At 54.2% G+C, this 25,844-nt stretch overlaps 1 protein-coding gene across 1 annotated transcript; it reads left to right on the top strand.

The window, feature by feature from the left end:
* Nucleotides 1-1,945: 1,945 nt before the first annotated feature.
* On the top strand, nucleotides 1,946-24,389 carry SLC13A2 (solute carrier family 13 member 2). The gene is made up of 12 exons (XM_081334859.1): nucleotides 1,946-2,170; nucleotides 16,074-16,202; nucleotides 16,338-16,474; nucleotides 16,962-17,170; nucleotides 19,140-19,347; nucleotides 20,255-20,377; nucleotides 20,662-20,883; nucleotides 21,084-21,181; nucleotides 22,415-22,536; nucleotides 22,830-22,991; nucleotides 23,461-23,598; nucleotides 23,921-24,389. The coding sequence occupies exons 1-12, from the start codon at nucleotides 2,078-2,080 to the stop codon at nucleotides 24,050-24,052; spliced, it is 1,773 nt and encodes a 590-aa protein (XP_081190985.1). The 5' UTR covers nucleotides 1,946-2,077; the 3' UTR covers nucleotides 24,053-24,389.
* Nucleotides 24,390-25,844: the final 1,455 nt, after the last annotated feature.

Here is a 25,844-nt window from a genome sequence, read left to right as displayed (position 1 = left end):
TGCTCATTAAAGGCTCAGGAGCTTCCCGCAGTGTTTGTGTTTGTGTGTGTGTGTGTTGTGTGGGAGGGTTGCAGGCTGATCCTTACTCTGACTCCCAGGAAGAAGAGGAGAAGGGGGAGCTTCAGCATTTCCGGCAAAGACGGCTGGCTCTTCCTTTCATCGCTCTTCTCCTGGGCATCGAATTCTGCTGGCAGGCAGGAGTGCCAGGGGTGCCACCCCCCTCTTCTCTGCCTTCTTGGGGGCCCCTTTTCGGACACACAGGCCTGCCGGGTGCTGCCCACTGGGGCAAACGGGGATGGGCAGAAATCGCCTGCATTTAACAGAATGACAGAGCTGGAAGGGACCTTGGAGGTCCTCTAGTCCAGCCCCCTGCTCAGGCAGGAGAGCCGATGCCATGTCAGACAGGTGGCAAGGAGTTCCGCTGGTTAATTGTCCTCACTGTCAGGAAATTTCTCCTTAGTTCTCTCCCTGATTAGTTTCCATCTGTTGCTTCTTGTCTGGCCTTCAGGGCTTCACACAGACACACAGACACAGACACACAAACACACACACACACACACACCTCGCCTTCTTCTCTATGGGAACGGAATGGAACAACTCCCCACTGCCAAGGGAAAACTCGCCGCAGCCAATTCAACAATTTTACGTCATTATTTAACATAACTTTAAAAATGATTTTAATTTTTGTCATTCACATTTCATTTTGTCCCTCCTTTTGCATCTTTTCTTTAATGATTCTGTTTCCGCCTTTCTTTGATCTTAAGTAACTTTTGTCCCACGAAGAAGAACAGCTGCAGGACTTGGCTTTGGCTTCTCTAAAGAAAAGCAGAAACAGGGGAGACGGGATAGCAGCGTTCCAGGATTTGAGGGGCTGCCACAAGGAAGAAGGGAGGGGTTAACCTATTCTCCAAAGGACAAGGAGTGACGGATGGGAACGGATCAAGGAGAGAAGCAACCTTGAACTATGGAGAAACTTCCTGACAGTGAGGACAATTAACCAGTGGAACAGAAGTTGCCTCCAGAAGCGGTGAATGCTCCAACACTGGAAGTTTTTAAGAAGAGACTGGACATTCACCTGTATGGGAAGGTATAGGTTCGCCTGCTTGAGCAGGGGGCTGGACTAGAAGACCTCCAAGGTCCCTTCCAGTTCTATTCTATTCTATTCCATTCCATTCCATTCTGTTCTATATTTTATTCTATTCCATATTTTATTCTATTTTCTATTCTATTTTCTATTCTATTTTCTATTCTATTTTCTATTCTATTTTCTATTCTATTTTCTATTCTATTCTATTCTATTCTATTCTATTCTATTCTATTCTATTCTATTCTATTCTATTCTATTCTATTCTATTCTATTCTATTCTATTCTATCCCATCCCATCCCATCCCATCCCATCCCATCCCATCCCATCCCATCCCATCCGTTCCGTTCCGTTCCGTTCTAGTTTTCCCACAGCAGCAAGTTGGCTGCGATGAGTTGGCTGTGCCGAGTTGGCCGCGGACAACTCTTTAATCTTTAATCGACCACAGCATAAACTCCCCGTCAAGGCCGCCTGGATGCTTTTCCGTGGGAGAAGCCTCCGTCAGGACGGGACATGAGCAAAGCCGTCCTTTTCCCCAGGTTGCATCTACAGGCGACCTGCGGAGCGTAAAGACAGTAGACCCGGCTCACGTGTTGGGACACGTCTAAAAAAAATAGAGAGAGAGAGAGAGAGAGAGAGAGAGAGAGAGACTGCCCGGGGGAGGGGGGACGCGTCGGCTTCTGCGTCGTCTGAGTGCCAGGGAGGAGGAGGAGGAGGAGGAGGAGGAAGGAGCGAGCGAGCGGGGAGGCACCCGGGGTTAACTCAGCAGCTGCCAGACACCGGAGCGACTTCCTTCTGGGCCGAGAGGTTTGAAAGGACTCCTTCCCGCCTCCTTTAACCCCCCCCCCCCGCCTTGGGCTCCTGCCTCACCTTGCCATGGAAGGAGCAGCAGCCGCGGCAGCCAAGGGGCCAAGGTCAGCCCCTTGCGCGCCGGAGCCTTTATATAGCCCGGGAGAGCGCCGGGCCGTTTCTTCCACACCCGGGCTGGCACCATGTGGCGGGCGCTTCTGGCCCACAGGAACTACCTCATCGCCCTCCTGACGCCCCTGCTCTTCCTCCCGCTGCCTCTGGTCCTCCCTTACAAGGTAGGTGTCCCCCCCCCCCTCTTCCGAGACGGAGGCCGCGAGTCGCTTCGCTTCCCCAGAGCGAAAACTTTCCAAAACTGCCGTCTTCTCTGGCTGGCGTTCCGGCGTGGCGCGTCGGAGCTTTCTTTGAACAGAAAGGTGCAAAAATGGCTTTTTTTAAAAAAAATGGGTGGCGGGTCTGCAAAGCGCGATAAAAGGCAGGCAGGTAAGCTGCAGCCTAGTTGTCTAGCTGTCTATTTCTTTAGTTGGTTATTTCGTTTCGATCCCCCCAACACCCAAAGGGAAACCAGCTCGCCGCCTCAGCCTCGGACAGCGCGAAGAAGAGGCGAGCTGGTTGACCCTCGGCTGTTGGGAAGTGGCTTTTCTCTCCGGCAGGATGAGAACCTGCAGGAAGGCAGGATGGCAGTTTGGGAACTTTCCGAGCATCCCGTGCCGGTGCCCGGGAAAGGGGACGTGGTGCCAGCAAGAACAAACAAGGCAGGGAAGTTTGCCAAACAGAGAGGGAGCAAACATGGGTGGAAGCTGCCACAACAACCCGGTGCGCCGCTCTTGACGTTTCATTCCGTCCGCTTAGATGGTGAGGCTGGGCCGCCCTCTGCCAACGTGCAGGGAGGAGTAGTTGTCGTTGGCATCAATAAACAACTTTGTTGAAAAGAAAACCCGGCAGATTGTGGAGACGGGCGCCGTAAAAGCATCTGGAAGCACCAACGGGCATCTCGGAATGACACCTGGGAAGGCTAAATCCGAAGGCAAACAGCAAAAAGATAATCCGTGGTGTGGCGGGGGGGGGGGAACTGGCGGGAGAATGAAGAGGGAAGCCGAGCCAGGCAGCAAAGAGAAGGGATCAATCAGAATAGAGCTGGAAGGGACCCTGGAGGTCTTCTAGTCCAGCCCTCTACTCAAGCAGGAGACCCTATCATTTCAGACAGTAGAATAGGAATAGGAGTAGAAAATAGAAATAGGAGTAGGAGTAGGAGTAGGAATAGGAATAGGAATAAGAATAGAATAGAACAGAACAGAATATAGAATATAGAATACAGAAAATAGAATAGAAAATAGAATAGAATAGAGAATGGAATGGAATGGAATGGAATGGAATGGAATGGAATAGAATAGAATAGAATAGAATAGAATAGAATAGAATAGAATAGAATAGAATAGAATAGAATAGAATAATAGAATATAGAATATAGAATATAGAATATAGAATAGAATAAAATAGAATATAGAAAATAGAATATAGAATAGAATAGAATAGAATAGAAAATAGAATAGAATAGAGAATGGAATGGAATGGAATGGAATAGAATAGAATAGAATAGAATAGAATAGAATAGAATATAGAATATAGAATATAGAATATAGAATATAGAATAGAATAAAATAGAATATAGAAAATAGAATATAGAATAGAATAGAATAGAATAGAAAATAGAATAGAATAGAGAATGGAATGGAATGGAATAGAATAGAAGGGACCTTGGAGGTCTTCTAGTCCAGCCCCCCTCCCCCCACCTGAGCAGGAGAACCAATACCATCTCAGACAAATGATTGTCTAGCGGCTAGCCTCTTCTTATAAACCTCCAGTGATGGAGCACCCATGATTTCTGGTGGCCAGCTGTTCCACTGGTTAATTGTCCTCCCTGTCAGGAAGTTTCTCTCCTTGATCAGCTTCCATCCATTGTTTCTCGTCCTTCCCTCTGGTGCTTTGGAGAATGGTTTGACCCCCTCTTCTTTCTGGCAGCCCCTCAAACACTGGAATGCTGCTATCATGTCTCCCCTCGTCTCTAGACTGGCCAAAGCCAAGTCCCGCAGCCATTCTTTGTATGTTTTAGTCTCTGGGCCTTGGATCATCTTAGTGGCTCTTCTTTGCACTTCTTCCAAGGTCTCAACCTCTTTCTTGTAGTATGGTGACCAAAACTGGATCCTCAGGGTTGGGGCCACTGCCGAAAAGGCCCTGCGCTCACCGGCTCCAGGGGGGGCTTCCAGATTCTTCCCTGGACAGCAGCTGGCTGATCCAGCTGTTTCAGCCCTATAAAGGAGAATCTTTACAGCTCAGGGTTGAAATGAGGGGTGTTTGATGCTCTCTGACTGGGTGGTTTCCTTGCAGACGTTTCATTGCCTACCTGGGTAACATTATCAGTGCTGGGAGGGGGAGGGGGAGGGGAATGGGGTCCTTGGTGCTCTCTGAGCTTGGTGGTTTCCTTGCAGATGTTTCGCGACCCAGCTGGGTAACATCATCAGTGCTGGGAGGGGTTTGTGGAGTGGAAGAGAAGGAGAAAAGGGAGAAGAGAGGGAGGAGGAGGAGGAGGGGAGAGAGGAAGCACTGTGCTGCTTCTCTGAACTTGGTGGTTTCCTTGCAGACGTTTCATTACCCAACTAGGGAACATCGTCAGTGCTGGTAAGGAATAATAAATTGAGGGCAAACCCCCCTCTCTTCTAGTACTGATGATGTCCCCTAGCTGGGTAATGAAACGTCTGCAAGAAAATGTCCAAGCTCAGAGAGCACCAAGGAACCCCCCCTCCCCTTGTTTCAGTCTTGCCCACCCCCCAAAAGGCTGACAAGAGGGAAGAGCATCGGCAGGAGAACCAGCTGTGAACCCAACTCTGCAGAGCTCCCCAAAGCTCCACTCTAAAGCACCACTTTGGGACTGCTGGGGGAGAAGGACACGCACTTTCCTTCCTGGGGGGGGAGGGGGAGCCAACCTGCCTTTAAACCTGACCAGGGACTAACTGCGTATCCTTGGTGAGTCCTCAACACTTTATTTCGTTCTTCGATCGAGGGACTAAACTAGCAGACCAGCGAAACGCAGTCGACACACAGTAGTATACTTAGATTTCCAGTAAGGCATTTGACAGAGTAGACCACAACCTACTCCTTGGTAAACCAGGAAAAGGTGGAAGAGACGAGATCACCACCGGATGGATCTGTAGCCGGCCGGCAAGCCTCCATGGCACCACATCCGCAGGGAGAGAAGGCAGCAGTGGGGCACCGCAAGGCTCCGCCTGTGTTGTTCTGTTGTTCTGTGTTGTTCTGTTGTTCTGTTATTTGTGCTATTCTCTTATTCCGTTTTATTCTGTTATTGTTATTCTGTGTTATTCCTTTATTCTGTGTTGTTTTTTGTTTCATTCTGTTCTGTTTTATTCTGTTATTTTGTTTTATTCTATTATTCTGTTCTGTGTTATTCTCTTATTCTGTGTTGTTTTTTGTTTCATTCTGTTATTTTGTGTTTTTCTGTTATTGTTTTATTCTGTTACTGTTTTATTGTTATTCTCTTTTCTGCTATTCTGTTTTGTTCTGTGTTATTCTGTTATTTTGCTACAGATAGCCCTCGACTTACGACCACAAAGGAGCCCAAAATTTATGTTGCTAAGCGAGATATTTGTTAGTTTTGTCCCATTTTATGACCTTTCTTGCCACAGTTGGTTAAGTGAATCACCCTAATCCTGGCAAACAGATGGGGAAGAAATGGAGGTAGTGACAGATTTTATTTTCCTGGGCTCCAAGATCACCGCAGATGGGGACTGTAGCCAAGAAATTAAAAGACGCTTGCTCCTGGGGAGGAAAGCCATGGCAAATCTAGACAGCACACTAAAAAGCAGAGACATCACCCTGTCAACAAAAGTGCGTATAGTCAAGGCTATGGTCTTCCCAGTTGCAATGTATGGCTGTGAAAGTTGGGCCATAAGAAAGGCTGAGCGCCAAAGAATGGAGGCCTTTGAACTCTGGTGCTGGAGAAGACTCCTGCGAGTCCCTCGGACTGCAAGGCGATCAAACTGGTCAGTCCTAGAGGAGATCAACCCTGACTGCTCTTTAGAAGGCCAGATCCTGAAGCTAAAACTCAAAAGACTTTGGCCACCTCATGAGAAGGAAGGACTCACTGGAGAAGAGCCTCATGCTGGGAAAGGTTGAGGGCAAGAGAAGAAGGGGACGACAGAGAAGGAGGTGGCTGGATGGAGTCACTGAAGCAGGAGGCGTGAGCTTAAAGGGACTCCAGAAGATGGTAGAGGACAGGAAGGCCTGGAGGAACGTTGTCCGTGGGGTCGCGATGGGTCGGACACGACTTCGCAGCTCACAACAACAACAGCTGTTAAGTGAGTAACCTGGTCGTTAAGTGAGAATCTGGCTTCCCTGTTGACTTTGCTTCTCAGAAGGTGCCAAAGGGGATCATGCAACCCCAGGACAGGGCGACCGTCATAAATACGAGTCAGTTGCCAGGCGTCTGAATTTTCCTCAGGTGACCATCGTTGCAACGGTTGTAAGTGTGAAAAATGGTCATAAGTCATTTTTTTCAGCGCCGTCTTAACTTTGAACGGTCACTAAAATGAACTGCTGTAAGTAGAAGACTTTCTGCCCTTTTATCTCAATGGGATGTAATTCTCTCTCTGGATTATTTTTACAGTCAACTTAGCATGATAGCAGCATTTGAGGGGCTGCCCCAAAGAAGAGGGGGGGGGTGTTAAGTTATACTCCAAAGCACCAGAGGGCAGGAGAAGAAGAGACGGATGGAAACTCATCCAGGAGAGGAGCAACCTGGAATTAAGCAGAAACTTCCTGACAGTGAGAACAATCCACCAGTGGAACAACCTGCCACCAGAAACCCTGGGCGCTCCATCCCTGGAGGTTTTTAAGAAGAGGCTGGACACTCACCTGGCTGAGATTTGGGTCTGGCTAGTCTAAAGAAAAGAAGAAATAGGGGAGACATGATAGCAGCGTTGCAGTATTTGAGGGGGCTGCCACAAGGAAGAGGGGGGTGTCAAACTATTCTCCAAAACACCCGAGGGAAGGACGAGAAACAACGATTGGAAACTGATCAAGGAGAGAAGCAACCTGGAATTAAGCAGAAACTTCCTGACAGTGAGAACAATCCACCAGTGGAACAACCTGCCACCAGAAACCCTGGGCGCTCCATCCCTGGAGGTCTTTAAGAAGAGGCTGGACAGTCATTTGTCTGAGAGAGTGTAGGTTCTCCTGCTTAAGTGGGGGGCTGGGCTAGAAGACCTCCGAGGCCCCTTCCAGCTCTGTTATTCTATTCTATAAGTTAACTCTGAAATAAACGTGGGAATTCTTTTTCTGAAGAATCCTAGTTAACGTGATTGTTAACCACACACACACACACACACACACACTCTGAGGTTGCTGGAGACTTTCCAAAGAGCCTGTTGTGCTTAAGCGAGGATTTTCATATCACAGGGAAGTGATTTCCTTTTAATAAACATAAGAGAAAACTCCCCTTAAGAATCCCTCACTGCCTGTGTCATTCTCGCCTGACGGGGCTGTTTACCTCTGAGGTGAGAGATCACCAGGAAATCTGCAGGCCTGCCTGGGCAAGACAGGGAAGTGAAAGAAGGCAGATAAGACGACTGGAGGAATCAAGAGTTACAAAATCATTGAGTTGGAAGGGACCTCGGAGGTCCTCTAGTCCAGCCCCTCTACCCAGGGCTAGGAATCACCGGACCATGCCAGACTGGTCTGGATCTGTGACTTCAGGAGGGAGGCTGGCCCACAGCTTAACTGTTCTCACAGTCAAGAAATTGCGCCTTAATTCAATTTCTCTCCACCGGGCCTTGTCTGACCTTGTCTGAACTCCTCCGCCCTGGGACAGCCAGAAAAAGGGGGAAAAAGGAATTTCCTGACAGTGGGAACAATTAATCAGTGGAACTACCTGCCTCCAGAGGCTGTGAATGCTCCAACACTGAAAGTTTTTAAGAAGAGACTGGACAACCATTTTGTCTGGAATGGTGCAGGGGTAGGCAACCTTGGCTCTTTTATGACTCGTGGACTTCAACTCCCAGAATTCCTGAGCCAGTGGCTGACTCAGGAATTCTGGGAGTTGAAGTCCACGAGTCATAAAAGAGCCAAGGTTGCCTACCCCTGGTCTAGGGTCTCCTGCTTGAGCAGGGGCTGGACTAGAAGACCTCCAAGGTCCCTTCCAACTCTGCTATTCTATTCTATCTTATCCTATTCCATTCCATTCCGTATTCTATTCTGTTCTGTTCTGTTCTGTTCTGTTCTGTTCTGCTCTGCTCTGCTCTGCTCTGCTGTGCTCTGTTCCATATTTTCTATTCTATTCTATTCTATTCTATTCTATTCTATTCTATTCTATTCTATTCTATTCTATTCTATTCTATTCTATTCTATTCTATTCTATTCTATTCTATTCTATTCTATTCTATTCTATTCTATTCTATTCTGTCTCCTGCCTGAGCAGGAGGGTTGGACTGGAGGACCTCCAAGGTCCCTTCCAAGTCTGTCGTTCTGTTATTCTGCTGTTCAGTCGCCTCCTGCATTTTGCACAGGTTGCCTCACTGCAAACACTTCTAAAACCTCCAGGAATAATTAACTGCAGATCAGGAGCCAAGAGACTTTCAACCGGGCTCTGTGTGAAAACACGCTGCTTACATAAAGTGGAAGATCCAGGAAGAATCTGTGGATCGGCCAGCCCACTTTAAGCCGCCACGGAGGGTCAGGCGCAGAGAGCCAGGCACATCCGTTGAGTTCAGAGCTTGGGAGAGCTCATTTGGGCAGCCGGCACACAGCCGACCCCCGTTAGCTGCAGGAAGTCCTTGCCTTACAGACTCGACTGAGCTCAAAATTTGTGTTGCTAAGCGAGACAATTGCTTGGACAAGTGAGTTTGTTAAGTGAATCACTGCAATTGTTAAGTCAGAAACACAGTCGCTAAGTGAATCCGGCTTCACCACTGAATTTGCCGGTCAGAAGGTCGCCAAAGGGGATCACGTGACCCCCGTCATACGTGCATGCCGGTTGCCAGGCGCTCTGAGTTTTGATCCCGTGATCAGGAGGAAGCCACAACAGACCTAAGGGTGGAAAAACAGGGCGTTTGTAACTTTGGACAGCCACTAAGTGAATGGTTGTAAGTCGGGGATGATCTGTAATGATCACAGCCGAACTGGCACTGGAGGAGGATCAAGGGAGTCGGGGGGGGGGGAGGGGCAGGGATTGGGTCTCCTGTGGCTCCGCAGTGACTCCACACCTTTTGGCTAGGCTGCTTTGTCCAGTTCTGCCAAGCCTCCCCAGCCCCCTCTGCCCACCTACCAGCCCCCTGGTCCTGGGGGGGGGGCAGCAGGGAAGCCTGGGGGTGGGGGAGAAGCAGCCGGTCTGGCCCAGCCAGCGCCAGTTTCTGCCCTGGGAAGGGAAATTGCGACTTCCAGCTCCTGATCATGGGGACACCCCCAGCCCCCCCCTCCCTGAGGCAAAGTCCTGGCTGAGGCTTTGGGCTCCTCCCTCCAGCCCTGCTGGGCAGCTGTCAATTTTTAAGCGGGGAGGGAGGGGGGATTGCCCTGTCAACTCAGACAAGAACCGGAGGGCAGGAGGAGGAGGAGGAGGAGGAGGAGGAGAGCCACAAGGGACAAAGTGCATTACTTGGTGGAATTCAGGATCTCTCTCTCTCTCTCTCTCTCTCTCTCTCTCTCTCTCTCTCTCTCTCTCTCTCTCTCTCTCTCTCTCTCTCTCTCTCTCTCTCTCTCTCCCTCCTCCTCCTCCTCCTCCTCCTCCTCCTCCTCCCTGGCTCAGGAATTCTGGGAGTTGAAGTGCGCAGGTCGTGAGGTTGCCCAAGTCTTCCTCTGTCCCAGGCCCTGAAGACCTTTCACAAAACTCAAACAACTCCTATAATCCCTGCACATATTTGCAGATATCCTAAGCTCATCCCTAAAGCCACGGCAGCATCCATCAAAGGGCAGCCAAGCCAGCCCACCTTTCGCCTGACCATCGGCCCCCTTTATCTCCCTGTGTGCATGGCCTGTGTCTGCGTGAGAGAGAGGTAAAGTGCAGAAGGACAGGGAACAAAGGCTTCCAATGGGCAGTTGCAATGTGTGGCTGTGAAAGTTGGACCATAAGAAAGGCTGAGCGCCAAAGAATGGAGGCCTTTGAACTCTGGTGCTGGAGAAGACTCCTGCGAGTCCCTTGGACTGCAAGGCGATCAAACCGGTCAGTCCTAGAGGAGATCCACCCTGACTGCTCTTTAGAAGGCCAGATCCTGAAGCTAAAACTCAAATACTTTGGCCACCTGATGAGAAGGAAGGACTCACTGGAGAAGAGCCTAATGCTGGGAAAGATTGAGGGCAATAGAAGAAGGGGACGACAGAGAAGGAGGTGGCTGGTTGGAGTCACTGAAGCAGGAGGCATGAGCTTAAATGGACTCCAGAAGATGGTAGAGGACAGGAAGGCCTGGAGGAACGTTGTCCGTGGGGTCGCAATGGGTTGGACACGACTTCGCAACTAACAACAACAACAAACAAATTTACAGAGCCACCCAACTCACCCGTAGTTATTCCGGGCAGTTTACATTTTTTTTTAAAAAAAATCCATCATATAATAAAAACCTATAAACCCCACCACCACCACCATCACCCACACACACACACACACACATGTGGCAGCAACAACACAATTAAGTCAGCCCCTTAACAGGTCTGTCTCCCTGTGGCGTCCCCAGGCCCCTGGGCAAAAACCACGTTCTTGGCGCCTTTCAGAAAAGCAGCCGGATTGGGGGCCAACCCCGTCTCGAGGGGAAGGATGTTCCGATCAGCAAACAGAATGACAGAGTTGGAAGGGATCTTGAAGGCCTTCTAGTCCAACCCCCTTCTCAAGCATAGAGAAGGAGCCACCACCGAGAAGACCCTTTTTCGTGCTCTCACAGGTGACAGTCCCTCATCAGTGGCACCTGTGACAAGCCCTTCCTCCCCATCCCGGTGGGCCGGGTGGCTGCCGCGGGGGAGAGGCAGTCCTTCAAAGGGCCTGGCCCCTAGGGATTATTGGGGGGGGGCATGCAAAGCAGTTACAGTCAATCGAAGCGAAGAACCTCTTTCCCAAGATCGTTCAAGGCTCCGTTTCCAGTCAAGAGGAGGAAGAAGGGAGCCTGGGTCCGGAAAGGAAGCAGGCAGCTCCGTCTGCCCTCCCTGCAGCTGGGACAGGCCCTTCCGAGGCCCGCATGGGCAGAGCCGCGGTTACCTGCTTAATTACAGGTCTGGGTTGCCCAAGTTGCCAAGGTGGAAGCAGCCCAGGTGCCCCACCAGAGCGAACACACCCAAGATCTGAGCACTGATTCTTTGCAAGCGAAGAAGTGGGTGCTTTCGAAATCAAGCCCTCCCCTGCATGTACACACAAACAAACACACGTGTATCCTCAGAGTCAGGAGGAGCAGAGGGCTGCCGTGGAGAGAATCCGGCAAGCAGGCAGGCCAGGGCTGTCCTCTTGGTTTTGACCAAATTTCTCTCTCCCAAGAGGGACATTGCCTATCCAGGGGGCTGCTTAGGGGCACCTTCAGAGGGGTGTGTGTGTGTGTGTGTGTGTGTGTGTGTGTGTGAGAGAGAGAGAGAGAGAGAGAGAGAGAGAATGCCAAGATGGCAGCCAAGGCACTTCTTGACGTGGGTTGCCATCTTGATCTCTTCAACCATCTCCTATGGAGAACCCTGGGGCTGCTTCTTCCGCCATATCAGCAGCAGATGCTCCGGTGTCCCTCGTCCATCAATCTCAGAACACAATAACAGAGTTAGGAGGGACCTTGGAGGTCTTCTAGTCCAATCCCCTGCTCAAGCAGGAGACCCTAGACCAGGGGTCTGCAACCTTGACGACTTTAAGACTTGTGGACTTCAGCTCCCAGAATTCCTCAGACGGCATAGTTGGCATAACTGGCTGAGGAATTCTGGGAGCTGAAGTCCACAAGTCTTAAAGTTGTCAAGGTTGCAGACCCCTGCCTTATACCATTCCAGGTAAAGGGTTGTCCAGTCTCTTTTTAAAAACTTCCAGTGTTGGAGCATTCACAGCTTCTGGAGGCAGGTGGTTCCACCGGTTAATTGTTCTCACTGTCAGGAAGTTTCTCCTTAGTTCTAGGTTGCTTCTCTCCTTGACTATTTTCCATCCGTTGTTTCTTGTCCTGCCCTCAGGTCCTTTGGAGAATAGAGTGATCCCCTCATCTTTGTAGGAACCCCTTCAATATTTTATTTTATTTTATTTTATTTTATTTATTTTATTTTATTTTATTTTATTTTATTTATTTTATTTTATTTATTTTATTTTATTTTATTTTATTTTATTTTATTTATTTTATTTATTTTATTTTATTTATTTATTTTATTTTATTATTATTATTATTATTTTATGTTATTTTATTTTATTATTTTATTTTATTTAGAAAACTTATATTGCTGCCTACTCGCACATGGCGACGTTATGGGAACCCTGGCATCGTGTCCCCCCCCTCAGTCCTTCTTCCCGCTAAAGTAGACCTACGCAGCCGTTCTTTGTATGTTTTTCTCTCCAGTCCCCTGATCATCTTTGTGGCTCTTCTCCGCACCCTTTCCAGAGTCCATATTGGGGTGACCCAAACTGGGTGCAGTGCCTGGTCCAGGGCCCATTCTGACCGGGCCAGGGGCTCTTCTGAGCACTCAGCGCCACCCAGAGGGGCCAACCAGGCTGGGAGGTGCTGCCAGATGCTGGTCGGTCGGGCTAGGAAGGGAAAGGGGCTCTCCTGGGAGGTGATCGCGGCTTCAGGGAGAAGGTCTCCTGGTAGCCAGTTGTGTGTCTTGCGTGGTTTAGCTTCCTTGCAAAATCTGGGCTTTCTTGGAACTCTCCCTCAGTGACCTGGCCCGGTTGAACCCCGCTTCGCTTTTTTGAGATCATTAGAATTGTTGCCGCTGCCCAGCTTGGTCTTCTGGAAGCCGTCCCAATGTGCAGATGCCGAGCCGAGTTTCCCAAGCGTGGGAATTCCCAGATGTTCCCATTTCAAGGCTTAGAGTTCTTGCAATACTCTCGGTCTCTGGGAAGTTTCTGGGGTTGACACCCTCATCTGGGGGTGCCTGGGTTGTGCAACTCTGCAGTAGGCAAATGCCCTCCAGGCCTGCCCGGGAGGATGGGCGGTGGAGCTGTCACTGGGGTTGGGCGCTTGCTCAATCAGTCTTTCCCAGCCTTGGCAACTTTAAGGTGGGGGGACTTCAACTCCCAGAATCCCCCAGCCAGCATGCTTTAGGATGGGGGGACCAGTGGCGTAGCGTGGGTTGTCAGCACCCGGGGCAAGGCAAGTAATTTGCGCCCCCTAACCCGTGGATTTTAGCACTCGAGTCTGCCGCAGGGAGCCCCGCATCCTGGGCGTCCGCCGCACCCCCCACCCACGCCTCCCCCGGGAAAAGGGGGAAGGTCCGGCATCCACTCCCTCACGTGCGGCAGAAGCGCCGGGACCCGAGGCCGTGCCAGGAGGCGGGCGGCGCAGCGGAGGATATACAGAACATTCAAATAGAAGGAAAATATGTGCATCAATAAGACAAAACCAGATTTACATATATTATTCCCCTCCACTTGAATATTCATAAATATATTGGAGCAATATTACTTTCCTTCCCTTACGAAGTAGGCCCAAAATTTATGAAGTTCTACTTCTATTTACAACCAATTTGACCTTAATCTACTTGGTAGATAGAGAGGCAAAGTAGTTAACAGGTGAACCAACAGCAAAGTTAAAATGTCAAAGCACTTTGTTAATAATCTATATTCTATTTTACTTCTATAAAGCCTCAAACAGCTTCTTATTTACAGTAAGTTACACAGTGCCTGCTCATTTCTGTATCTGTCAACTGCCCCACTCTGATAGTCAACAAGAGAAACTCCTGGGTTTATTTTTTCCTCCAAGAGAATACGGTACTGAAAAGCCATGTGGGTACAGAAGTGGGAAATCCAGTTCTAACATTTTGCTTGTAAAAGTCATAAAACAAATTCCTCCTTTCTTCCCTGGATCTCCCACTGTCCTTTCAACATCAATCAGTTGCATTTGAGTTGTTTTGAGAACGATCTCAGAGAAGTGGAGGCAATTAGAGCTCCCAGACCTGTCACTTGACCTAAAATTATTTTATTTCCTCCGAACATGGGAACGGGGGTGCCCAACCTTCCGGGAAACACCAGGATCTCCCAGGCGGGGAGCCGGGCTGCGCCAAGAGGTGGGGCTGCGGGGCAGGAGGGGGTCTTGGGGGAAGGATCTGAAGGGGATCGGAGAGCCGTTCGTGGAAGCCGCAACCCAGGAGGAGGAGAAGCGAAGGCGCAGCGCTTCCCACGGAGCAGAAAAACTCGCAAGGAAAGGTGGAGACTCGGAAGGGGAGGGGGCGCAACTGGGGGAAACCCACCTGGCTCTCCCAGGAATCCCTCCTCCCCTTCCCGCCCCTCCTATTCCCTCCCCCTCTCGCGGCGTCCTTGCCCACCTGGCGCCCCTCCCCCGCCACAGGAATCCCTCCTCCCCTTCCCCCCCCGGGGATTCCCCCCTCCTGATTGCCCTCCCCCTCTCGGAGCCTCCTTGCCCACCTGGCGCCCCTCCCCCGCCAGGGGAACCTCCGCAGCCCTGGCGTAAGAGGCGTTGAGAGACCAGGAAGGGGAGATGGAGGGGCAGGAAGCTGGATTCCCAGCCCCCCTTTCTCCTCTCTAGGCGCAAAAACTCTGCGCTTAACTCCTCCGCTGAAGCGCTGCGGGGAGGGGGCGACTGGGGCGCCGCCGAGCAATGCTAAAGTGCTCCAAGCGGGAACAGCAAAGGACCGTCACCCTTCATGCAAAGCCCCAAGACCAAAAACTAGGATCCAGATTGAAAAGGAAAGTTGCGTGTGCCAATCTGCACCTCTAAATGCAAATTAGGAATTCGTCGCCGAGCGCGCCCCCCCAGATGTTGCGCCCGGTGCGGCCGGCCCCCCCTGCACCCCCCACGCTACGCCACTGGGGGGGACTCCCAAGTCCCCGAATCCCCCAGTTAGCAAGCTTTAAGGTGGGTGGAGTCCAAAATCCCCCAGTTAGCATGCTTTAGGATGGGGTGAGGACTCCAAATCCCAGAATCCCCCAGCCAGCATGCTTTAAGAGGGCTGATTGGGGAATTCTGGGAGTTGAAGTCCATGCAGTTTAAAGTTGCTGGGGGTGAAGGAAGGCTGGCCTAGGGAGATCTAGATAAATGGGGGGGGTTTTTCCAGTAGCACCTCCTGATTAAAAGGCAGCGGCCCTGGTGAGCAGCGGCGCCTCCCGTCCGAGGCCTGCAGTGGCTGGACTGACGGAGCACTCAAATCGCGTTTTCTTATTGGAATGTATCCGCTTTATTGCTCCTTCGGATCAACGCTTCCCGGTGTCTTTGCAAAAATCTGGCGTGGCCTTTTCCTCTTGCAGGTTTTGATGCCGAGAGCAGCCTTTGCAAGCTGCCACAGATGAAAGCTTTTGAATGAGGTGGCAGTCGCAGCTCTCAGGGGCAAAAAAAAGGCTGCCGGCCCGGGTCTGATTTTGTGCCATCCTAGACCAACCCAGCAATCCACCCCCCCGACGCCTCGATCAATCAGCTGCGCCATCTTGTCTCAGCGGCCCCTGGAGGCCGATGGCGGGGCCCTTAATGCCCTTTTAAGCAGCCAGAGCCAAATGCCTGGTCTTCGCTTGGGCCCTCCTGCCTCCAGGTTTGACCCCAGACCGAGAGGGCCCTCCCCCCTTTTTTCCTCCCTCCCTCCCTCCTTTTTTTCTCCCCCCCATTTCTCTTCCTTCCTTCCTTCCTCCATCCCTTCTTCCCTCCCTTCCTTCCTTTTTCCTTCCTCTTTCCCTCCCTCCCTCTCTCTTTTCTTTCTTTCCTTCCTTCCTTCCTTTCCTTTTTCTCCTCCCCCCTGCATCCTTCCCTCCACTTCCTTTTCCTTCCTCTCTCCCTCCCTCCCTCCCTCCCTCCCTCATAGAAAGCCTTGTGAGGATGAACTGCTTCTTGAACTGGGAAGTGGAGCAGGTGTGACCCCCACAATGTTGTGGCACTCCAGCTCCCATCAGGCTCGCCCAGCAGTGGGACTGTGGAGTCAGCCGCAAGTGCCGCTGGACGGCAGGTGCCCCTCCCCCCCAGCCAGCCCTGCCCCCTTGGTGCCCGCGGCGCCTGACTGCCCTTCTTCCCCCAGGAAGCCCAATGTGGCTACACCATCATCGTGATGGCCATCTTCTGGTGCACGGAGGCCGTGCCCTTGGCGGTGACCGCTCTCTTCCCCGTCCTCTTCTTCCCCCTCATGGGCATCATGGACTCCTCCACGGTAAGCGGGGCTCCTCCGCCACGGGAGGGTGTTAAGAAGAGACGGGCCGGCCGTCTGTCCGGAAGGGTAGAGGGTCTCCTGCTTGCTCCAGGGTCCCCTCCCCACCCGTCACTCTGCTCTTCTGCTTCCCTGCAGGTGTGCATGGAGTACCTGAAGGACACCAACATGCTCTTCATCGGGGGGCTGCTGGTGGCCATCGCCGTTGAGCACTGGAACCTCCACAGGCGCATTGCCCTGCAGGTCCTCCTCATCGTCGGGGTCCGGCCGGCCTTGTGAGTCCCTCAGGCCTGGGACCTCCCCCTCCCCCAGGACCTCCCCTGCACTGAGCCATTCAGAAGAGGACGCTTGGGAGGGGGGACTTCTGCGAAGGGGCTGGCCAGCATCCTTCCAGCCCCCCCCCCGCCCTGAGACCCGGGCAGCCCTGAGGCCTCCTCGGGGCATCTGCATCACAACCCAGTGGGGCAACCGGTCAGAACAGAGCTGGAAGGGACCTCGGAGGTCTTCTAGTCCACCCTCTGCTCAAGCAGGAGACCCACGACCATTTCAGGCAAATGGCTGCCCAGTCTTTTTTTAAAAAAAATGTTCTCCATGCCAAATGTCAGGACTCGTTCCCAGCCCCGACTCTTGGCCTGGAGCTGGGTCGGAGAACCCCTGATCCCCTGGGCTCTTGGCCGGAAGCAGCGCAGCCCCCGGAGAAACTCTGGGGCTCCAGACTTAGCCATTCTCCTCCCTCCTCCTCCCCCTCCCTCCCTCCTGCAGGCTCCTGATGGGCTTCATGGGCGTCACGGCCTTCCTCTCCATGTGGATCAGCAACACGGCCACCACGGCCATGATGGTGCCCATCGCCCAGGCGGTGCTCCAGCAGCTGCACAAGTCGGAGCTGGAGCGGAGCAGCGCGGAGCGGGGGGTCGCCCAGAACGGGACCCTCAACCGGGCCTTTGAGATGCAGGAGGCCCCCCCTCCGCCAGGTGGGTGTCCCGTGTGCTCTTCCTCCCGGCTGGCAGGGCTTCAGGCCAGGCTGATTCACAGGGGACCCCGGTCCGGCGGAGGCTTCTTCTCCCAACCTCAGGATTCGGTCCTTGACCGTTAGGGCCGCTCCACGGCTCACGACCACGGTTGGGACCAGAGTATCCGTTGCTAAGCAAAGCAGTTGTTAGGCGAGTCCTGTCTCATTTTACAACCTTTTTTGCCACGGTTGTTAAGCAAATCACTGCAGTTATTAAGTGAATCACACGGTCACTAAGTGAATCCAGCTTCCTCTATTGACTTTGCTTGTCAGAAGGTTGGGATCACGTGACCCCTGGGATGCTGTGACCGTCGTAAGTATGAGTCAGTTGCCAAGAGTCTGAATTTTGATCACGTGACCCTGGGGAGGCTGCAATGGTCGTTAAGTGTGAAAAAGTTCATAAGTCGCTTTTTTCAGCGCCATTATGATTTCAGTCACTAAATGAACCGTTGTAAATCGAAGACTGGCAAAGCTGTCCTAAATCGCAGCCACCTGAACTAGAGCTGCTGCCCACATCTGTAAATGCCAGCCAGTTGCTGATTGCCCAAAGTGTGTTCACATGGCATATTGGGGTGGGCGACACTGAAATTTTGAAGCTGGGTTGTAAGTAGCTTTTTTTGGGGGGGGGATGTCCATTGTAACTTCAAATGGTCGCAACTTGGGGACTCTCTCCAGTCAAGAGAATGAGCAGCCCACGTCCGTTAGCTCTGAACAGGCCTCCCATCCAGACTGTCCTGGAGAGAAAGAAATTAGCAAAGGGGGGGGGGAGATTTCTCTGCTATGAATTGGGGGGGGGGCAAAATCCTGTCGTAACTAAAATGGGACTTGGAGCCCAGGTGGTTAAAAAAACCCTCGGAGCTGCAATGGAACAATCCTTCCGTCTCAGAAGGAAGCCAAGGCAAGGACATGTGAATCACATCACCCCCCTGTGAAAATAATAAGGGGAGGGGGCAATGCCCCGATGCCCCCCCCCCCCCGCCAAATCTCACTTCTGCTTTGGATGCCTTTTTGAACCTTTGTGTGGCCAAGAAGGAAAGTTGTATCGTATTTCACCCCTGCTCTCTAGGGACAGCCATGCTGGCTGGGGGATTCTGAGGGTTGAAGTCCTCAAAATGGCCGAGGAACGCCGGTCTCTGGGCTAATGGCACTGAGCAGCTCCCAGGCAGAGAAAGCTGGCTCCGGATTGCCCCCCACTGGTGTGGCATCCCAAATGATGGTGGCACAAGCCCACTGGGGGATATGCCCAGTGCCAACCCCCCCCCGGCCCATCTCCCTGGCCGCTGGTTTCCGTAAGACTGGCTGCCTCCGCCTTTGGTGGCCCTGAGAATGGCAGATGGCATCCGCCACCCTGGGGGGTGGTCCACAGGGCTCTCTGAGCTGGGGGGGTTTCCTTGCAGATGTTTCATGACCCAACTAGGTAATGGCATCAGTGCCACAAGGCAGGGAGATTGTGGAATGGAGGAGGAGGAGGACTCTGAGCTTGGAGGTTTGTTTCCAGACGCTCAATTACCAAACTGGCACTGAGGACATTCCCTAGTTGGGTCATGAAGCATCTGCAAGAAATCAGCCTAGCTCAGAGAGCCCCGAGGACCCCGGAGTTCAACCCACTGGTGTCGGCCCCCTCCTCCTCTGGAGCAGCCAGGCTCCCACGAGGCCCCGAGAGACGTCCAGGGGGCATCAAGAGGCCTTTTCCAGGGCTGGGCCAGATGCCCACTGAGCCTCTTTGCTAAGGGAACTGCCGAGGTGCCGTGTGGGTCTGGGCCAGCCTCAGCTGGGGGCGGGGGAACCCCTGGCTCTGGGAAAGGGGAACGCTGGAGGGCTGGTCTGTCTCCCCCCTTGACCTCTGCCCCAGCAATCGGGGCCCCCCAGAGCCCGCCTGCCCTCCCGCCCAGCTGCCTGACGGGCCCTTCTCCCCTCTTGTGGCACCCCAGCGAACGCCCACGTGCAGGTGGCGATGAAGGAGAAGGACTGCGGGGAGGCTGGCCCGAAGCTGGACGAAGACCGGGAGCAGCTGGAGCAGAACCACCAGACCTTCTGCAAGGGGATGAGCCTGGCCGTCTGCTACTCCGCCAGCATCGGCGGCATCGCCACCCTGACGGGCACCACCCCCAACCTGGTCATGAAGGGGCAGATGGACGAGTAAGGCTGCCGTTCCCAGAGTATTTAGGGGGTGGGGTGGTCCAGAAGGGTCTCCCTCCCACTTTCCCCATTGCTCCTCCCCCCCCCAATTCCAGACCCGCTGCTGGTGGCCTCTTTCACCCTGCCTGGTCTCTGCCTGCTAGCAGAAGCCCCTCATTCAAGAGACCCCCCCACCCCAAAGGCAGGACTGTGTGTGGAGAGGGTGGGCGTTTTTTCTTGAATGTTTGAGCAGGGGGTCGGACTAGATGACCTCCATGGTCCCTTCCAGTTCCGTTATTCTGTAGTAGGGCAACCGTCTCCTAACTTGGCTGCTTTAAGACTTCTGGACTTCAGCTCCCAGAATTCCCCAGGCGGCTGGGGGATTCTGGGAGTTGAAGTCCACAAGTCTTAAAGCGGCCAGGTTTGGAGACCCCTGCTGTAGTGTAAAGCTTCTATTGCACTGCACGAGCTGATGAAATAAAAATCATGGGGCTGGAAGGGACCTTGGAGGTCATCCAGTCCAACCCCCTGCTCAGGCAGGAGACACTATACCATTTCAGACAAATGGCTGTCCAGTCTCTTCTTAAAAGCCTCCAGTGATGGAGCACCCACCATGTCTGGAGGCAAGCAGTTCCACTGGTTAATTCTCCTCACAGTCAGGAAATTCCTCCTTATTTTGGACCTCTCTTTCTTAGTTTTTTCCCCCAAAAGGGAGACGGTCAGCTGAGGGTGCCGCATTTCCTGGCACTGCCGTTGTGCCACCCGCAGACCAGCCTTTCCCCACTTTCAGAGGGGTGGGCTTCCACTCCCAGAATCCCCCCCAGCAGGCCAGCTGAGGCTGAGAAACGCTGGGCGGTTTCTGGAGGGGAGGGGCCGTGGGGGGAGTGCCCTTCCAGGGGGCACAGTGACCGGGGTCTCCCCTTACCAGGCTCTTCTGCCGCAACGACAACGTGGTGAATTTTGGCTCCTGGTTCACCTTCGCCTTCCCCGCCATGCTGGTGCTGCTGATCCTCTCCTGGCTGTGGCTGCTGCTGATGTTCCTGGGCTTGGAGTGAGTCTCTGGGCCCCCGTCTGGCCTGGGGGGAGGAGGTGGGGCTGGGGGGCCTTGCAGAAGAAGCAACTCATCTCCCTCCTGCCCCCTTAATTGGGTTGGGGGCAGCGCGTGGCCACCCCATTGCAAAGGGGTGCCGGGCTGAGGGGCCCTGAGCGGACAGAGAAGGCAGCTCAGCCTGCCCAGGGATGCCGCCTGCCAAGTGACCCTTCCAGGACAGGGCATGGGGGGGGAGGGAAGCCTTGCCCCTGCCCCACATCCTCTCCCCTCTGGGCCCCTCCCAGCTTCAAGAAGAATTTCGGCTGCGGCACCAGCGAGGCGGAGAAGCAGAAGTCCGAGCAGGCGTACAGCATCATTAAGAATGAGTACCGGGCGCTGGGCCGGATGAGATTCGCCGAAGTGGCCGTCCTCATCCTCTTCATCGCCCTGGTGGTCCTTTGGTTCACCCGGGAGCCCGGCTTCATGCCCGGCTGGGCCAACGCCCTCTTCAGCCAGAGGGGGAAGAGGTGAGGAGGGGGCCTGGGCCGGGCGGAAGACTCTGAGCTCTGGGAAAGCCGCCTTGGGTTCCTACCCCCGTCCTCCCACCCCACCACCCTGTGGCTGAGTCTGAGGCAGCTGCAGACCCCCCCATCCTTCAGGCCCCTCCCTCCAACCTCATCTCAACTGGGGGGGGGGGGTCTGAGTGACGCTGGACTCTGTCTTACAGCCACATCACGGACGCCACGGTGGTCATCTTCATTTCGCTGCTGATGTTCCTGATCCCCTCCGAACTGCCCAGATGCTCTTCCGGGGCCCAGGACGAAGGTAAGTGGGCAGTGCCAGGCTGGCAGAGGAAGCAGTGAAAGGGAATGGCCTTCAGGAACAGAATAGAGCTGGAAGGGACCTCGGAGATCTTCTAGTCCAGCCCCCTGCTCGAGCAGGGGAACCTATACCATTTCAGACAAATGTTTGTCCAGTCTCTTCTTAAAAACCTCCAGGGCTGGCTGGGGGGGGGGGAGCCCTCCTCCTGGCAGACCCCCTGGGAAGGCTCAAGCAGGGGGGCCCTGGAGCTCCTGCACTGGGCTGGCACCTGACTTAGGATCCCGAAATCAGAAGGGACCTAGTGGGACAAGTCCTGCAACATCTGTGATTCTTCTCTAGTAGTCGAATAACGCTTCGGTGGTCCAGATTCACTGGTCTTTCAGCCAAGGAGGGAGAATTGTGGGTCTCTTCCCTCACACACACACACACACACACTAACCAAAAACAAATTGGGGGGGGGGCAGAGAGAGAGAGAGAGAGAAGAACATTTCAGAATTTGGAGTTTAGCTTTAGGATGATTCCAGGAAAAACCTGTAAACCCCATTGACTTATTCCACTGGTCTCCAGATTTGGCCACTGTAAGATTTGTGGACTTCAAGTCCCAGAATTCCCCAGCCAGCATAGTCCCGAGTCTTACAGTGGCCAGGTCTGGAGAGCCCTGACTTTTCCCCCACCCCTAAAAAAGTAAGAAAAACATAAGATGGCTTCTGACCAAATCGACCCAGTTTTGCCCCTTAGGAATGGAAAGTGAGAGGGGAGGCAAAACGGGGTGACTTTTCCCATCTTTACTGGAGGGGCATCTGCCTCTTGTGAGGACCCTCCCCTCAAGACAACACAGCACCGCCAGGTGGGGGGGGGTGTCAAAGGGAATTGGGTTTCCCGGGTGTGTGTGCGTGAAATGGCGTTCCCTAAGGAAGACGCCCATGGAGAGGCAACTGGACTTTGCTTTTTCCTTGAAGATGTTTCCCTTCTCATCCAAGAAGCTTCTTCAGTTCTGACGGAATAGTGGAGAACGGAACTGAAGAAGGACTGAAGAAGCTTCTTGGCTGAGAAGCGAAACATCTTCAAGGAAAAAGCTCTTTTGGGGTCCCCTAAGGAAGGCTCGGTGCTTCCCCCAGACTTCCTGGAGCAGAGTTAGAGGGGGGTGTCTGCTCCTCACGTGTAGCCCGTGCAAACACCGACGTTGGACACGCACCCCCCGGCGCTGCACCCACCCGCTCCCCGCTTCCCTTGCAGGCAGCCCGGGGCAGATCCGCGCGCCCCCCGCCCTCCTGGACTGGCCCACGGTCAACCGGCACATGCCCTGGAACATCGTCATCCTGCTGGGAGGGGGCTTCGCCTTGGCCAAAGGCAGCGAGGTGAGGGGCTGCCCCCCCCCGGCTGGGCCCGGAGAGGCGGAGCGGGCGGGGGGCGCCCCCTTCCTTCCCATCGCGGGCGGAGCCCCGGTTCGGCCGGAGAAAAGCCCTTTCCCGCCACCGGGGGGCGCCCGAGGCTCGCCGAGACGGAGCTTGGCGCGGGCGGGGCTCTGCGCGTGGAGCGTCCGGGCGATCCGGCGGCGGCGGCGGGCAGCCTCGGGGGTGGGGGGGGAGGTCGGGGGAGGGGCGGGTGACGAACTTTCTGAACTTCGCCGCTCCTCTCGGGGCTTTTCCAGGCCTCCGGCCTGTCCGGCTGGTTGGGGAACAAGCTGACCCCCCTGCAGAACATCCCCCACCCGGCCATCGCCTTCCTGCTCTGCCTGCTGGTGGCCGCCTTCACCGAGTGCACCAGCAACGTGGCCACCACCACCCTCTTCCTGCCCATCCTGGCCTCCATGGTGAGGAGGGGGCGGCGGCTGGGCAGGACCCCCCCCTCCCGCCGCTGGTGTCCGAGGGAGGGAGGGGGAGGGGGGAAAAAAAGGGAAAAGGGGGGGGCAAAAGGAAAGGAAGGATGAGAGAATGTGGGAGGGATGGAATATCGGGAGTTGTGGGGGGGTCAGGAAGGGAGGCTCAGCCAATCTCGAGGTATACCTGGTTGTACTTTGACAGTAAAGGTCCATTCATTCAGGAGGAGGGAGGGAGGGAGGGAAGGAAAAAGAAAGGAGAAGAAAGAAGAGGGGAGGGGAGGGAGGGAAGAAGAAAGGAAAAAGGAAGGAGAAAAGGAAGGAGGGAAGGGAAGAAGCAAGAAAGATGAGAAAGGGAAGGAAGAAGGGAAAAAAAGGAAGGAGGGAGAGGGGAAGGGGGGGAGGCTTCCAGGCCCTTCTCTCCCCCCCCCATGCTGAGACCCTCCCCCCCCTCCGCCCGCAGGCCCAGGCCATCCAGCTCAACCCGCTCTACGTGATGCTGCCCTGCACCCTGGCGGCCTCTCTGGCCTTTATGCTGCCGGTGGCCACCCCCCCCAACGCCATCGTCTTCTCCTACGGCAACCTCCGGGTCATCGACATGGTGAGCCCCGTCCCGTGGTGGTGAAAGTGGGGTCCCTTCCGGGCCCAGCGGAAAAGAGGCAGGGCCCAACTAGCCGGGCTGCAAAGGCACAAGCCCGCCCTGTCGCTTCCTTCCCCGTAGCTGCCACAACGCGGAGCCTCCAGTGATAGGCGGCTTCTCTCTGAATAATATCACACGTCGAAGCCACTTTCCTGCCCTGCTTGTGGGCCGGGGGAGCTGCCTCCTTTCCTTCACAAAGCAGCCTGAGGTAGAGTGCCCTTGTCCACGGAGGCTCTAAGGAACTTCCCTGCTGGATTGCAAGCTGCTCTTTCTCGCCCTCCAGGTCAAAGCCGGGTTTATGCTGAATATTCTGGGCGTCCTAACCATCATGCTGGCCATCAACACCTGGGGCATCCCCATGTTCAACCTGCACCAGTTTCCAGCCTGGGCACACGTCAACGCCACTCAGTGCTGACGGGAGGAAGAGGGTCACCCGAACTCAGAGCTGCTTGCCCCACCCTGGTTTCTTCGGCATCCCGTTGCCTCGCCGCTGGGGGCACAAAGCGGCTCAGACTGGCCCGGCCCTGGACGATGGGCATTGGTACGCTACAAGCTTTTGCGCATGGGCGCCTTCGGGCACCGGCCTCGCTTGCCCTGAAGGATTCCGGCCTGCCGTGGCGAGCGGGCCAGAATTGCTTTCCTTTCTAAACAGCTGACGGTCAGCAGGCCCTGGAGACGGGCTGGCGCAAGAGTTGGAGGGCAGCCAGCGTGCCCGCTGATGGACCGGTGGCTCAGAGCGTTTCTGTGCCAGCCACAGTCGTTCTGAAAGTCCCCCCCTCCAGGCCAGGCCCCCCAACATCTGGACGCAGCTGCCTGCCCAGACGCCGGCCTGGCGATTCCCTCTCAGCCGGGCTGCAGAGGCTCAGGCCAGGGCCGGCCCCGGGGGTCTCCCTGAGACGGGGACTCCGGCCAATAAAGCAGTTTTCCGCCAGTCCTTCCTGGGCAGGTGCCAGCTTGTGTGAATCTGAGGCTGTCCTGAAATCACGATCACAATCTCCGTTGCTAAGCAAGGCAAGTTGTTAAGTGAGTTTTGTCCCATTTTGCGACCTTTCTTGCCACAGTGGTGAAGTGAATCACTGCAGGTGTTAAATTAGTCACACGGCCGTTAAGTGAATCTGGCTTCCCCCATTGACTCGGATGGTCAGAAGGTCGCAAAAGGGGATCACGTGACCCACCCCCAGGGACGCTGCGACCGTCACAAGCACGGGTCAGTTGCCAAGCGGCCGAATTCTGATCACGTGACCACCAGGATACTGTAAGTGTGAAAAATGGCCTTTCGGTGCCATTGTGACTTCGAACGGTCATAAGTGAACCGTCGTATGTAGAGGACCACTGCAGTCAAGGGAGAGAGAAAGGACCTTTTCCTTCTCCATGGCCTGGGGGGGGGCAGGGAAGGAGACCAGGCCAAGCAAGCATGAGGGGAGGGGGGGCTCTAGCCCTGGAACGGGAAGTTGCCCCCCTTTCAGGAAAGAGAATGGCCGTTTGCGCCCCCCCAATGCCTTTCCTGCTGCTCCCCCCCCAAATGCAGCAGAGAGCAAAGGAAGCCTTGCTGGCTTGGCTTTTTACATGGGGTGGATGGGGGGGGCACCTTTGCACCCTGGGCCCCGACTGTCACTAGAGGGACCCCCAGCCTGATTTTGCACCCAAACTCTGCTGGGCTTGTGGTCTTTCCCATTTTTCTGGCTAGGCTCAACCAGCGCAAAGTCACACCTACCCACAATGCGCGGGTAACACAACTCCATTTAGCCTAGAGGTGTGCAGCCGTGGGCCCTTTAAGGACTTCAACTCCCAGCCAGCAGAGGAATTCTGGGAGTTGAAGTCCACAGGAGTTCAGTCAGCATCTGTCGGACAAAATCGCTCGGATTCGGACCGGTTTGGACTCCGACTGGGCAGAGTCTGACGATCAGGACACAGGTGGTCTTGTCAATGTTATCTGGGAGGAGTTCGATCCTGTGACTCCGGAGGAAGTGGACAGGATTATGGGGAGGCTGAGCTCCACCACATGTTTATTGGACCCGTGCCCTTCCTGGCTGGTTTATGCAGCCCGGGAGGGGACACGAGGCTGGTTCCAGGCGGTTATATCTGCCTCTTTGAGTGAGGGTAGTTTCCCTGCCACCTTGAAGGAGGCGGTGGTGAGACCTCTCCTCAAGAAGCCTGCCTTGGACCCAGCTGTGTTAAATAACTTTCGTCCGGTCTCCAACCTTCGC

This window comes from Vipera berus (genome assembly GCF_964194415.1).
Source record: "Vipera berus genome assembly, chromosome: 1".
In the NCBI taxonomy this organism is placed as follows: Eukaryota; Metazoa; Chordata; class Lepidosauria; order Squamata; family Viperidae; genus Vipera; species Vipera berus.
This window is presented reverse-complemented; position numbering and strand designations above follow the sequence as displayed.

Coding starts and splice junctions, on each gene's coding strand:
- SLC13A2 (XM_081334859.1), top strand. CDS start 2,078: ATGTGGCGGGCGCTTCTGGCCCACAGGAACTACCTCATCGCCCTCCTG. Junction 17,171..19,139: donor GGAGGCCCCCCCTCCGCCAG/GTGGGTGTCCCG, acceptor GTGGCACCCCAG/CGAACGCCCACGTGCAGGTG. Junction 22,537..22,829: donor CCTTGGCCAAAGGCAGCGAG/GTGAGGGGCTGC, acceptor GGGCTTTTCCAG/GCCTCCGGCCTGTCCGGCTG.